We start from the raw sequence: 15866 nt of genomic DNA, 5'->3' as shown, positions 1-15866 counted from the left end.
GTTCCAAAGAACTTTTCAATTTCAATCTCATTCTCAACATTTATGGCTCCAAAGCAGCCCTTCACATATAATGAATTTGCAATATTTCACTGGCTCTTGCCATAGTATATTCAATATCATATTCAGTCTCAGTGGCTGGACTTGATAGAATTGGAAGAACTAATGTGTAGACTCGGTGTGCTAAAACATTACCAACCCTACAGCGTAGCATTATATTTTATGTTCCAATTTCATTTATTAATCACATGAAAATTTGATTATTTTCTCGTTGTATTTCATTCTTCTGCCAACCAATTTCAAACTATAATGCCTGTTAACTTTTACCGAAAATCCAAGTTAATACAAATTTAAAAGAATGTATTATTAGGCCTCTGACCCAGCAACAGATAGGTTTTATGATGCCGATCAAAATCAAAACTTCTGAAACTTTAATTGAAAATAAAATAAAAGGAAATAATAAATTGACAACTCCGGGTCATATATGCACTTGATTAATTAATCTGTGCATGTACAGATTATATGCATTATATGCACATTATATATTTGTTTTCATTAAAAATAGCACATTTAACGCTCTTTAAATTAAATGTTTTTAAACTTCAAAAAGAACATAGACGTATACAATGTGCTATTAAGAACAATGACAATTATTTTCTTTCCTTTTCAAATGTGTATTCATTCAAGGACAGGGAGTTGTTTTGACTATGCCTCTACAGTATGTTGGCCAAAAAAATCATTCTGACATCCGATATATCTATGAACCAGAGGTCTTCAATAATAATTTAGTAAAGTGAAGCAGAGAAAAACATGCCCATGCGTAGATGTGCCTGCAAACATTGTCTTTCACTGATATTATTGACACAGTAGTGAGACAGAAAATATGTTATGACATTAATGACAGCTGTGCTGCCGAAGCCCAAATAAAAATTGCAGCACTTATCTGTATAAACGATAAAAATACACCATAGATTTTGGTTGCATTTCTGTATTTATAAGGTACTCTCCCAGCTACATGAGATTTATTGATGGATAAATTCCTTATTTTTCACTAACCATAAGACATGAATATATCTGCAATTTTTAGTCCAGTTTCTTGAATTTTGTTTTATTACCTCAGATTTAGCTACTGTTTATCCCTATAATGCCATTTGTATCATATTTAATACATGAGTTTCTGAGACCTCTATCTCATCAACATGATCAATACTAAACTTTTTTTTTGTCTAAAATTGTTGTTAACAAAAAGTTGCCAAAAACAACCAATGTATCAAATGCGATATCATAAACACCATGATATAGCAAAAAAAGTGCAATTGCTTCGAAATTCACTAAAGCAGAAAATCAAAGAGGTGTTTCTGAGATGAACTGTTTTTAAAAGGTGTATTAGTCTGGAGTTTAGCGTTTAGCCCCGTTCTGCTGAAGGTGGATTGTGATCTGACGATCAATGGCCTCCAGCTGGGTATAATGGAACCCAGATGCTTGTTTTGATTAAGAGAGTGAGGGCTGGAGCTGACAGTGGTGAGCCACGCACAGATCCAGCTTGAACTGTCTGCTGTGTAATAATCACTCATTTTTACTGAGGCACAGATTGCAGTGTCTAATTGGTCAGACTCCAATGACTGAAGGGTGGGAACAGCACGGCAACATTTGGGCGACTGCTGTGAGGTGCGCCAATGTAATTTTCAGAATTTTACACCCAAATTCACAACATAAGAGGCTGCTAAGCATCATGAGATTTGAGCAAGAGATGCCAAGACGTTCTTTGGCGTAATGGACCTACAGGTGTAGTGATTAGATTTGGCCGTGTTGTGTTGCAGGTGAGGGTGCTGTTCTTCAACCCATGTGTCATTACCAAATAGGACACGGTTGGTGCAGAACTCATTTTCCTTCGTTCATTCACTATTTGAAAAAAACAACAACACAGCAACAACTAATCTTCTGTTTCTTTATCCAACCATGAAAAATATTAAAATGCTAATAGCCGACTGACCATATGCCCTTATGACTACATTTTGCAGCTCAGTTACAGAGACACAAACCAATTTAGCACTGTTATGTGCAAAGTGTTTTGTATGTCTCAGAGGGCCACTTCACACAAGGTTATGCAAATACAGAGCAAGAATCTTGCCGGAAGGCATGTAATTGTAAAGAGGTAAATTTGCGTTGTAACATTTGGAACAAACGTGTTTCTGAGGCACAGAGGCCATTTCACAGATTCACTGGGGATGTAATCTCAGTGGCTCTTTGAAACCTTGACAAAGACAGGCACCTGCGTGAAGTGATGGACGTTTCTCTGTGTAGTCGGATGTAAAAAAGCCTGTAGGTGAAATCCACACCTGTATCCAACAAACAGCTCCACACCATGGCTCCTGAGAGGCTAGTATAAAAGAGCAAATTCCCATCCACAGCAAGGGCCATTGATTCAGTTAATTTTATGCAGGAAAATGATTTCCCCGATGGCCAGTTTCACCAAAGCACATTGTGAGCTAAGAAGGCTCCCCGCACTAATGTTAAAGCATTGCTCACTATCTATTTATGGTGTGTATGGAATTCAAAACGCCCTCTACAAACATGAGGCTCAGTGGAAAGCAGAAGAACACCCGACTTTATTAACCTATCTGATCTGAAATTTTCCTCCAAATGCATTTCTACACAATATTGTACACACACAGAATATAAAATGTAGTTTTAGCTTTCTGTTACTGTCAAACAAACATTGAACTTTAAAATTTTCTGTGTTATGTACCCAAAAAAACACTCACCGTCGGTTTTCAGTGTCAGAGGTGTTGGGGGACTAAGAACTCTTGCATTTGTCACTGTGTTTTTCACCAGACAGATGTAACTTCCTACATCAGAGGGCTGCACCTTCGAAATATAGAGGTTTCCCGTGTCCTGGGAAATGAAGCGTCGACTGTCCTCGGCGACAAACGAGGGGAATTCATTAAACACCCAGCTGTAGATAATCTCTGAAAAGCAAGTTAAGACAGATACTGTAGACATTAGGAAAAAAACTTTTACATGTATGAATTTTGATCAGCTCTTTATCTGTGTAAGAGTACCCAAAAAGGTCTTCTTAACCTCTTTAACAAATAAACTATTGCAATGTACTGAAATATAACATTTATATACTAAAAATACACTGGTTATGAAATGGTCTAAAGTACTGTATAGACGCATTTTGCATTACTGCTTATTGCCTAACACTGCTTAATGCTCAATATAATACTGAAACAGTGATGATTTAAAGGAGTCATGAGTATGGATTTTATGTAGCAACAAAGCCAATTGATCATCACAGACTAAATTAATCTAAAAAATAATATTAAGGTGCTTAAAGTTCAGAGAAGAAGACTTTAAAGACCCTGTTATTTGCAGGGAGGTTAATCTAATTAACCGGTGATTATCAGAAAGGTAAAACTAGCATATGATAGGGTATCATTCCAGGACAGAGTGATTCCAATAAGCTTGGTCATGTGTATGAACGTGCTTATGAATGTATTCAGAGTCATTAAAAACAGATTTAGCTGGCTTTTATAGCAAATAATTCTGAATGATTATCGATGTAGATGGATCACAATCTTTTTTAGATTTCAAACAAAATGCAGTAAGAGTAGAAGATATAAATACCTGATACCTGTAATAAAGTACTTGGTAAGATGTATTGTATTTTAGCCATTTGTACCTTATGAATGTGGCAGAAGCGACAGTTTAATGTATGGATAAATGGATAGATGAATATGGTAAATACAGAGCTAAACTGTGACATATTTCCATGTGTTACACATTTATACATAGCCAAGATCAATATTAAAGTGTGAAACACAATTAAATTCAATCTGTGGAACGCTGCATCCCATTGAACATTGAACTTTTGTGCTACAACTCTTCGATCTGGATCCATAATCCATGAAAGAAACAGACAAAGAAAGGATAAGCTTCTTGTCTTCTTGGTAAATAATGAATAACTGATGTTTTAAAGATGCAACATTATTAGTGCACAGATCTTATGACTAAATTCAACACTCAATTTAAGCTCAGTGTTAGTGGACTCCTAAATACTGTATTTTAACAGATTACTGTCCAAAGTTAGCATCATATGTTGCTATTCTTCCCCGAAGAGGGAAGAACAGGTAAAATAGTGATATTCCAGATTCTGGTCCACAAGTCAAACAGGACCCTGTAAAACTAAAAAGAATAACTTAACACAGAATATCATTGCTGATATAAAAGATAACAGACCTTGTTCTAGACAATAAGCATTGTCAAAGACGCCAGAGTTTCATTACACTCTTTCTATTCTTTATACGCAGCATTTACCCAAAACACACAGAAACTTCTCAAAACCATCAAACGGAAGATGATCAACTTTTCATATCTCAGTGACTCACAGCTATTTTTACTCACAAGGCCTTTGCAAAATAAGTGACATTTTAATGTCTTTGAATCCTCCCACAGCCATTTTAGCCCAAACATTTTTTAGCACTCCCTCTTCAATATGAATTTGAACTGTGACACACCAAAGCATTCATCACAGTAGGATATTCTATGGATGAGGCATCTAATCAAAGTTTTTTGAGATCATTTTTCATTTCGTGTAAGCAATGCCGAAGAAATAAATCATAATCTTACCTGTATTGTGTTTTTGAGTATAATCTGTAAATATGAAAAAATAAGCATCAAAATAAAGGCTCAACAACATGTTGAGACTGGCCTCTCATATCCCTTTTAAACCTAAAAGTTAATATCACAACATAAAAAGGGGAGATCAAGTACTATTCATTTTTGGCCTAAAGTATGATTAGTGTAGCAACGCTTTTTGTGGATAAATGCAATGCTGTAAAAGCTTAGAAGCTTAGGTTTATAGTTGAGGGAAGGTAAGCTTATAAAATAGAAATCAAGACAACAATATCCAAGCTTGTTCCCTGACAAGCAGTTTGTATCTTACTGTATCATTTAACCACATATATACACAAAGCACAAATGTATTTTGTAGATTAAATTTTCAATGGATTTTCTTATTTACTCTTTAAATGCTGATTTTCTGTTAGACTAATACATTTTAAATCTAATGCAGTTGCCCTGAATTACGCATTTAACGGCTGAGTGATTGTATAATATATTCTGTATTGATCCACTTGGCCCGCATAATGAATATAATGCAAGCAATTCAACACGGGGGACTTAAAGTATGTCATTATGAAACCTGGGTCAATTTTACAGTTTATAGTAGTAAGACTGCAACAAATTTCAAAAGACAGAAAATCACTATTTCCATTATGCTGTCATCATGCTAACATCATCGCCAGTGTTTGATTTCAATCACATGCCAATCAGAGTTCCAAGCATTCAAGAAGAGACCTTGGTCAAAAAATTAAATGCATGTATGTATGAGGGGTTGATTTTCAAACTCCCTGTGAAAAATTCATATTCACACATACTCCTTGAGCAAGGGCAACATCTGCACTATGACTGATGAAAAACTTTAAGGTTGAGAAAACTCTGTACTACACTTACATCTGTCAGTCATTACGCAACATTAATTATTGACTGCGTCTCTTTTAAACAAGCTATTTTGTCACCGACTCTCTGGTTGCTACCATGAGATGCAAAATGGCATCTAGAAATGTGTATGGGTGCTGAAGAGCACTTGGCAAACGTTCCCATGGGTGCAGTGCAGGAGAATGACAGAGCTGATGCAAACAGAAAACCCCATAAGAGCTTATATTTAAGGACGACTATAGAGAGGGATATTAAATATATGGCATTAAAGATGGTGGCTGTGTGAAATAATTGGCCGTGTAACATTTCTTTCTAGTTGTAATGATCCAGTAAATTTAATCTTTCATAAGTGGAGTTCTGGCTCTTTGGTCACTGTAACTTGGCACACTAATATGAACAGCATGGATAGATGGATAGACAGGACAGTGAACAGCTATGAAATATAAATAATCAAAATACAATGCATAACATAAAAATAAACAGTGGGAGCAATAACTCACACTGGAGTGGTAATAAAAGCAAAAAATGAATTTCTTCTTCTGCCTGTGATTGAAAAACTAAACTCTTACCTGGTGAATGGGGAGGAGGGGTACACATGAGTACCACACCTTGGCCTTCACGCACAGAAACCCCACCCCGGGCCTTTGTACTGAAAGCACCAAGATCTAGAACAGCATGGAAACGAAAGCTTTCAGTGCAAATAAAAACAAATACAGTAAGATATAATGAATTTATACAGAACCATCATTATTTCTGCTGATAGCCTTTGACTTCATCATTTGATGAGGGAAGTAATTTTGATTTGGTGAGGTAACAATAAAGCTTTTGTTCTCCCCGAGTGATAGTACCTCCACAAAAACATGCTGTACTCAGCGAGAGACAAAGAACAGACAGCTTATGTATTTCTTTTGAAACTACGTACTTTGAACCACTACAGTGGTAAAAAACAACAACAGGAAAATGTTAAAAGCCAGTAAAAACCAGAAAGTTGCATTTTCTTTTCTATTTTACTTTTTTAATAAGTTCTAATTTAAATCACATGGAACTTTACAATTATAGAGTTATGTGTCCAAGTATGTTTTTTTGACCCTGTTGTTACTGTTCATGACTAGAACAATGGATGTTTCATTCCAGAATTGTAGCTTTTTGGAGCATAATGATGGCTGCTAACATTTAGCTGAAGCAATGGCAAAGTGTGGAGATCAAGTGACAGACCTCTAACCTGGGGCAGGTGATTAGGTCTTCATGGCCTTCATTCCATAGTCTTCACAATTATGCCTCAGAGTGACTTGTGAAACCGACTTTGTGGCACATTTAATGAAAATTGTGGTACATGCCCTTTAAATATCATGTTTATATATACACAGCATAGTCAGTGTCTTTAAAAACTGAAATAAAAAAACCCTCACTGGATTACTGAACTTTGTTTTGGTGAAATAACTAAAGGATAGTTCAGGTAGTGACCACACTGAAAGATTAAGAAAAAAAAACAAAACAAAAGAAAAAACATTGGGTATACGGCACTTTTTCATTTAAACACCCAATAGAATGACCTGCCACACAACTCGGATTTGCAAGCACTCAGTCCACACCACCAATCAATTTGCTATGCCCACCATTTCCTATGCCTAGAAAGAGACAGATCCAGCACTAAATGGACAGTTTATCAGCTCCTGACAGTGAGCAATCTTGGAACAACAACACACAAAATTAAAAATCCTGGAATCCCAATGACTGAAGATAGCTTCTTTTAATGTCTAATGTCTTTTACAAACAACTGTGATTGATCTTTTATCTAAAATTGATTCCAGTCACATTTTACATTCAATTCAGTGTTAGATGGGGACAATTGGCTTGTCCACATTTCAATGTTTTTCACTGTTGTTGACTTTAGAGATAGGTATTTCTATGAGTTGTACAGCTAATACTGCCAGTGGGGCGGCACGGTGGTTAGCACTGTTGCCTCACAGCAAGAAGGTCCTGAGTTCAATTCTACCATCTGGCCAGGGTCTTTCTGTGTGGAGTTTGTATGTTCTCCCCGTGTTTGCGTGGGTTCGCCCCGGGTACTCCGGCTTCCTCCCACCGTCCAAAGACATGCACTTTGTGGGGATAGGTTAATTGAACAATCTAAATTGCCCATAGGTGTGAATGTGAGTGCGAATGGTTGTCTGTCTCTGTGTGTTAGCCCTGCGACAGACTGGCGACCTGTCCAGGGTGTACCCTGCCTCACACCCAATGACAGCTGGGATAGGCTCCAGTGCCCCCCACAACCCTGAAAAGGATAAGCGGAAGCAAATGGATGGAATACTGCTAGTACCTACTTACAATTTGGATGATTTACCAACTGCTTATTGATTCCTGTATTTTTTTTTTCTTGGGGTTTTAGAATTTATGCAACTGTTTTATTTTCTCTGCGCCTAAATAAAATTTGCTAAAAGAAGAAAAAGAAATTGTTCTGATGCAGGAAACACATCTAGCTGACAAAGATCATGCAAAACTTAACAAATTAGGTTTCAAACATGTCTTCTATTCCTCCCATAGTTCTGGGAGGCGAAGGGGGTGGCAGTTTTGATATCCTCAACTTTGAACTATGAACATATTTCGGAATTTAAAGATAAAGAAGGCAGATATATATTGATAATGGGTAAAATTCAGGGTATAATGACTACTCTCTTAAATGTGTATATTCCCCCAGGCAGTGACTGGTCCTTATATGAGCAGATTTTGAATTTGGCAACAACAAGGAGTCAGGCAATTTTCATTTGCGGTGGTGACTTTAACGTCACATTAAATGCCAAGTTAGACTCTTCAAATGGAAAAGGCGATCAGAGGAGTATTGGAAGAAGAATGGTGCATTTTATGGACGATTTTGGACTACTAGATGTGTGGAGAGATCTACACCCAAATGACAGAAAGTATACCCACTTCTCAATTCCACACAATGTATATTCTAGGCTAGATTATATTCTCATGTTTAAGAATGACCTATTTAGAATTAAAAGCTGTGAAATAGGCGCTTGTACCATCTCAGATCATAACCCGGTTAATCTTGAGATCTGCCTGAATAGCAAAAATAGATCAACCTTATGGAGGCTGAATACAAACATTTTAAATTATCCAAATATTAAAGAGAGTTTGAAAGAGGAAATAGAAACTTATTTAGAGTATAATGAAAATGAGGAGGTATCTCCAGGAATATTATGGGATGCATTGAAGGCAGTAATTAGAGGAAAAATAATTAGTATATCCTCTTACCTGAAAAAATCTAGGTGGGAAAACCGTTGTCAATTAGAAGACAAATTGTTAGAGCTACAACATCTACATTCTGTGACGCTGGATGATGATATCAAATCTGACATAATAAAACTTAGGAAAAAAATAGATGATTTAAATATGATAGATATACAAAAGAAAATCGTTTTTATTAAACAACAGCAATGCGAGGTAGGGAGGAAATCACTAAGACTTCTGTCTCTTAAACTTAGGAAGCAACAAGCAGAGAGGACTATACATAGAATAAAGAATCCTCTTAATGGACAAATAGAAACTGAACTGGGGAAAATTAAACTATGCTTCCAGAATTACTACAGAAAACTTTACTCCCAATCTCCTGTAGATAACAACTCTATTGTCAATACTTTCTTTTCAGGTCTAAAGTTGCAAGGTGTGACAGAGGAACAAAATAAAATGCTGTTGTCCACAATAACTAAAGAAGAAATTTACTTGGCAATTAAAAGATTAAAGGGAGGGAAAATGGCGGGGCCAGATGGGTTCGGCCCTGAATGGTATAAAATAATGCAGGATCATTTGATCCCCACCACGATAAAGACATTTAATTGGGTAATGGAAAAGAAAATTATCCCTCCTTCATGGAGGGAAGCAATAATTTCCATTATACCAAAAGAAGGAAAAGATCAATTAGAATGTAGCAACTATCGCCCAATCAGTGTGTTGAATATCGACTACAAGTTGTTCACATCTATTATCTCTAAGAGATTAGAAATGATATTACCTAGGTTAATACATAATGACCAAACGGGTTTTATTAAACATAGGCAGGCCCAGGACAACATCAGAAAGGTTTTGCATATATTGCGGCAAGTTGACAAACAAAAATTAGAGACCTTAGTGTTAAGCTTAGATGCTGAGAAGGCGTTTGACTCAGTGAGATGGTCCTTTTTATACAAAGTGCTTGAGAAGTTTAATTTTGATAAATCTATAATTGATATTATCTCAGAGTTATACAACAAACCAACAGCTAAAATCCAAATCAATGGGGACCTCACCGAATCATTTATACTGGAACGAGGGACACGACAGGGTTGCTGCATTTCACCGCTGCTTTTTGCTTTGTTTATAGAACCATTAAGTCAGTGGATTAGGCAGAGTCAGCATATAACATGAGTACGAACGCCAGGAGGGGAACAGAAATTAGCATTATTTGCTGACGACTTACTTTTAACATTAACTTGTCCCTCACAGGCACTCCCCCATCTCATGGAAGCACTATCACAGTATGGTTCTTTATCGGGATATAAGGTCAATATAAATAAAACGCAGGTATTAACTTTAAATTACGAACCACCAGTTGAAATCAAGAATCGTTATAAATGGAAATGGGATGCAGATAGCATTAGGTATTTAGGGGTGGTAATACATCGTGACTTCACCAAAATGTTCAATGCCAACTATGCCCCTCTAAATGAACCCATAAAATCAGATATACAAAGATGGAACACTATTCCATTTCTGGACCTACACTCCAGGATTGAATCAATCAGATTAAATATTCTTCCCCGACTGCTGTATTTGTTTCAGTCTCTACCGATTACCATACCACAAAAACAGTTTGCGGTATGGGATAGAACATTGTCAAAATATATCTGGAATGGGAAAAAAGCTAGAGTTAAATATAAAACGCTTCAATTAAAGAAAGAAAAGGGAGGTCGTGGGCTTCCCTGTCTACGAGAATATTATTGTGCAGCTCAGTTAAGACCGCTGATTTGTCTCTGTTGTCCAAACTACACCGCCGGATGGAAAGATGTTGAAGGAACAATAGTAAAAGAAATACCAGTTTCAGCTTTAATATCGGACATAAAATTACAGAATAAAATACATATGGCAGATAAACCTATACTGCAAATAATGATATCAGCTTGGAAAGAAGTAATAAAAATTGGTGGTTTGGAAAATGCCTCTAAGGTTTTAAGATGGTGTGCATATGATTCGGATTTTACTCCAAATCAATATGATAATAGATTCAAAAGCTGGATTTCAAAAGGTATAACCAATTATTATTCATTTGTCCATAAGGGTGCATTTCAAAGCTTTGAATCTTTAAGGAGTAAACATGACTTGGGATCTGATGATTTTTTTAGATATCTACAGATCAGAAATTATTTTAATCAAAACTTAAAAGTGAACCTAAACGAATTACAATTTGTAGAAACATTCTTATTACTAACCAAATCTGAAGTGCAAAGTAAAATTATTTCTAAATTATATAACAGCATCCGGCGGTGTAAAAACGACATATTAAAGCGAAGTGGGAAAAGGAGGGTAATTTGACAATTACAGAGAAGTGTTGGGCTCACGCATGCAAGATACAGTGGGCTACCACTGGGTCTAATGTTTGGCGTGAATTTTGCTGGAAAAGCATTATGAGATTTTTCATTACCCCTGCTCAACAAAGATATCGAGGAATTGGTGATAAATGTTGGAGATGTGGGGGAGATGGAGCTAACCATTTCCACATCTTTTGGGACTGTAAAGATATTCGCCAGTATTGGTCTCTAATCCATGATCATTTACAAAATGTTTTTTCATTTGTTTTTCCTTCAACTTTTGAGACCATGTTTTTGTGCAATGCACCAGTGGATAAACTGAATTCCAACGACAGAAGACTCCTGTATATCCTTCTGGCCGCAAGTAAAAAGCCTCTTACGAGAAGATGGCTTAAGCCTGAACCACCAACGATAGAAGACTGGATACATTCTGTACAAGAGATCTATACGATGGAAAAAGTGTCATTTTCTCTTAAACCTCAGAGGGATACCTTCTACGGAATATGGTCTAAATGGACAGACTATGTTAAGCATATGAGGTGTGATTTTGTGTATGATGTTACAACCCTGAGTTCTACGTAAACCTACCTGCCCTGCTGCCTCCTAACCCTAGTTTTTTGTTTGTTTGTTTGTTTGTTTGTTTGTTTGTTGTTGTTGTTGTTTTTTTTTGGGGGGGGGGGTGTTTTTGTTTGTTTTTGTTTTTTTCTTCTTTTCTTTTCTCTTCTTTTTCCGTCTTCTTTATTTTTCAATTATAAGTTAAAATGTGACAGCAAAGAAAATGTAAAAAGGCAAACTACTGTTATGTTCAACAGCTGTCCCAATAAAAGAGATAATAATAAAAACAATAAAAGAAGAAAAAGAAAAAAGTTTGCACATTTGCACATGCTTCACAGTTATGACTTTGATGTCACTGTTGTGCAATGTGCTCATGTCAGAAAACATGCCAGCACTGATAAAAGAAAAAAGCAGGAGTAATACAGTTCCGATAGATTGGAACAGGTCTTGAACCGGAACCAATTTCTGATTCCCATCCGTAGCTGTCTTGCCATTTTTTCCTGTTTTAATTGTCTTGGACAGCTATCCTAGAGATACTCTGTCATAACACCTTGGCCCATTTGGAAACAGCATGCCACCAGAGCACGGATGGAAATGATTGTCTCTGCGCTCCCTATTGATTCACCCGCAGCTGTCACCACCCTGTCTTCTATTGTCAGTGTAGCTTTGCTCTACATCTTTTCCCTTTTTTATTCCAACATAACTCATGCATTATCTTTGATCAATATATTTAATTAGTAAGCAGACAATGAGGAAGCTACATTGATTTTTTATCTAATGATAAAATAGGATAGAATATGAAATGACTGAGTGAGTAATTGGTGAGTAAATAACACAGACACGAGTACAGCCACAGTAATTACAGACCTACAACGTGGCTGCGGGAGTTGGCAGCAACCAGATGTGGATATGAGCGTTTCAGTATATTCTCTCCCTTTAATAAATTCTGCCAGGCTACATGTTGTGGAGAGAAGGGTCTTCTTGGGCAGCTTGCCTAAATTTGTCAATAATGAATGATATTCCAGACCTTAGTATATTTACTTTAAGGGCCTACACTTGCTATGATGTGTGTCTGAAACACACGGTAAAGGTAGACAATTCCTGGGAAACAACTCCAGGCACACAGGAAATTCAACATTTTACAGGAAGAAGCAACACAAGGGGGATATCAGGTAAGCACTAAGAAATCTGAAGTACTATTTGATTAACAAGTGCAAAAAGCTATATAGACAGAATGATCATTTAACATACAGGACAAATTAAGACCAAGTGGGTGCTTCAGTCATTAAATATGGTATGAAACCAGAAGAAAATATAACGTCCTTTTACAAGCTAAAGCTATGTACCCGAGTTAATATTATTGACTTTTTCAATAATGTAAAAACAAAAACAAAAAACATGGCCATTAAAGCTTCCAGAAAAATTACAAGTCAACATATGTCCATATAAATGTTTAAAATCCAAGTCAGTGATGAAATCTGCAGCAAGCAAAGGAACAGGTGCTTAATGTAAATCCGATATTTCAAGGTCAGTATGAATCAATTCAATCAATGAGCTTTACATCTGATAATGTAGAACATATCAGAGTGGTGTGTGTGGCTCTTCCAGTGCTTGATTTAAAGCATCCTGATAATTTCATTACTACTGTACAGCTTGGAGTGACTTGAGCCTTGGCCAGCCTCACGTCCGCAAAAAGAGAGAGGGGGAGAAGGACTCTTCGGAGAGAAAGATCAGACGCCTCCTTTCTGCCTGCTGCCTTCAAAGTCACGGCTGAAAAGCAGCCCAAGTGTGAGTTCAGTAGCTCAGAATTTCAAAACAAAGAGAAAAAAAGCATCCTACTGAAACATCTTTCGAACAGAGTACACGACCAGTGGATAGAATATATAGAGCCTTGACTCAACCTTTCCCCATGCACTCTGCCTTGTCCACTCTTTACTCTCTCATGACTCAGTGAAGCAGGGCTGTGATCAGTATGGCCGCTATCTATAGCGAGATAAATGAATACAGTGCATTAACATAGAGCCACCACCATAAATGAGAGACACTGACAGCCTACTCAAATTGATTCAGTCCAATAAGTTAAAAAAATGTATTTATTTAAAATAAATTTAAACGAATAATAAGATTAATTATTATTACTATTATTATTATTATTATTACTATTATATAACATAACCAGAGATGCAATAGCTCATCTGACTCACTATCCATTACAATTCACACATTACTGTAATGTGTGAAATAGAGAACAAAAGTTTCCTGAGTCATATAAAGTAGCAAAAACATTTAGGTGAACTGACACACACACAAGGGCTGTGAATGTTTATTATGATGATATTATGATGAGGCTTTCAAGATGTTCTCTGATAGTACTTATTAAGTTTTTGTGCAAAACAATATCAAGCCCATTAACCTTTAGTATTTTAAGTAGGCGTGAATCAAACTCAACCTGCTGCAGGTACTATATAGAAGTTGGAGGCTTCTTTCAGACCAGGTAAAGGACTTTAGTATTTACAGCGCTGTGCTTTAAATTCTACAATCTAACTGGGGTAATCATGTTCCAATCTAAAGTCAAAGTTACAAGAAGCCAGGTTTCTATATGCTGTTTAATATGCGTGTAATGCATTCCACAAGTCACATAGCTTGAACACTGATTTCTAGTTCAATAAAGCATCAATTACTCCATTAAAACGTTCAGTTTACATGGAAAAGAAGTACCCATATGAATCTGAACCAGGTAAAGCAATCAACCACTGTGCTACTGCATAAAAATGTGCAGTGCTAACATGAAAAGGGAAGGAAAAGTTGAGCTTCATGCTGAGTGATAAATACCCACCATTTGATATGCTGAAAGAGCGAAGGAAGGTTCTGCATTTAAATGTGTGCTGCAGGGCACCTTTCTTTGTTTCTGTGGCTAGCCTTTTGAAGGGCTGCACTTTAAAGAAATGTAGCCTACTGCACATTCACGCTGCTGAATATTTGTAGTGCACGAAGCAAAAGAAACAGTCACACAGATGTGTTATTTTACATGGTAGAAAAAACCCTGGAATGAATCTAGTGAAGAGAAGAAATGATTGGACTACTATTTCTGCTCATGGTTTAGCAAAGGCAGCTTCAGTCACACAAATCCCATGTTAAATATCATTATTAAATAAACAGCAAAGCAGCTGGTAAACATAGTACACAATCTTTGAAATTTTTTAGAAAGTTTCTCTTATTAGAGCTTATTTTTTTAATTACATCATAACAAAACATATGAATTTTGTTTTCTGTGCATACATATTTTTTATTGCTCTCAGGTATAACAGTTTAGCATAATGAACTATGTGTAAGGATTGTATCAAACAGCAGTACTTGCAGTGTTTGATACTCATTGAATTTTATATCTATATATATCTATATAGATATATCTATATATCTATATATATATCTATAGTAACAACATGATGACCTGCCTGTTATTGAAACTAGAAAATCCAATTTTGTGGAAAGGTTGTTTGGATGAAGTTGATGTGTGACAGTTGGCCATCATCTCACCTGACACACCTGCCAATCAACACAACATATCCCTAACCTCACTATCTGCTCAAACCACATTTTTTTCAATATGATTACCAAAGCAAAATGCACACACTTGAAGAACTGCAACAGTAAACAAAGAGTGACCAAAATATGATCCACAACCCCAGTTCCAAAAAAAGTTGGAATGCTGTGTGAATAAAAATGGAATGATTTGCAAATCTCACAAACCCTTATTTGCTTCAAATCAAATCATATGCTCTGGAGGTTGCCCAAAAAATGCATCTTTACTGATTTTAGATCAATAGAAATGAAACTTAAAAAGTATTTACACAAAACTAAAAAAGCTATACATAAAGAGTCCATTGCAAAACAGAAAACTGATTCTTTAAAACACAATGCTGAAAAACAACAAATGTACCTCTTTAAATATGATGGTTGATACAGAGTCAGGCCAAGACAGTTTAAATTTATCGAAACAATGGTGGACTCTACAGTTTTATTTGGTACTCTACTTAATTTTACTGGGGATTACAGACATTTGCTGTCATTCAGTGCTGTCTGAAGTTGTTGTGTAAGGCCTAAAACTTCAGAAGCACACTACTAACCATCTTCTAAGAAAAAACAAATACCCTAAAAGGGGGAAAAAAACCTAAATGAATTAACAGAGTGTGTTAGTATGGGAAGTATGGTAAATAGTTGAACAAAGTTTCAGTTCCAACTGAAACT

The 15866-nt window shown here is 36.2% G+C and overlaps 1 protein-coding gene across 7 annotated transcripts in view; it reads right to left on the bottom strand.

The window, feature by feature from the left end:
• cntn5 (contactin 5) overlaps positions 1 to 15866 on the bottom strand; it is a 117634-nt gene that overhangs the window by 39942 nt on the left and 61826 nt on the right. For 5 of the 7 annotated variants that reach the window (XM_080888201.1, XM_080888203.1, XM_080888204.1 and 2 more), the window contains 3 exons: positions 6069 to 6164; positions 4630 to 4653; positions 2763 to 2966 (listed from right to left, as the gene is read on the bottom strand). In XM_080888201.1, the coding sequence (XP_080744327.1) occupies positions 2763 to 2966; positions 4630 to 4653; positions 6069 to 6164 (324 nt within the window). The remainder of the gene's footprint in view (positions 1 to 2762; positions 2967 to 4629; positions 4654 to 6068; positions 6165 to 15866) is intronic. The other 2 variants (XM_080888205.1, XM_080888206.1) reach the window with 1 other exon arrangement.

Source organism: Rhamphochromis sp. 'chilingali', assembly GCF_963969265.1.
Source record: "Rhamphochromis sp. 'chilingali' genome assembly, chromosome: 8".
In the NCBI taxonomy this organism is placed as follows: Eukaryota; Metazoa; Chordata; class Actinopteri; order Cichliformes; family Cichlidae; genus Rhamphochromis; species Rhamphochromis sp. 'chilingali'.
This window is presented reverse-complemented; position numbering and strand designations above follow the sequence as displayed.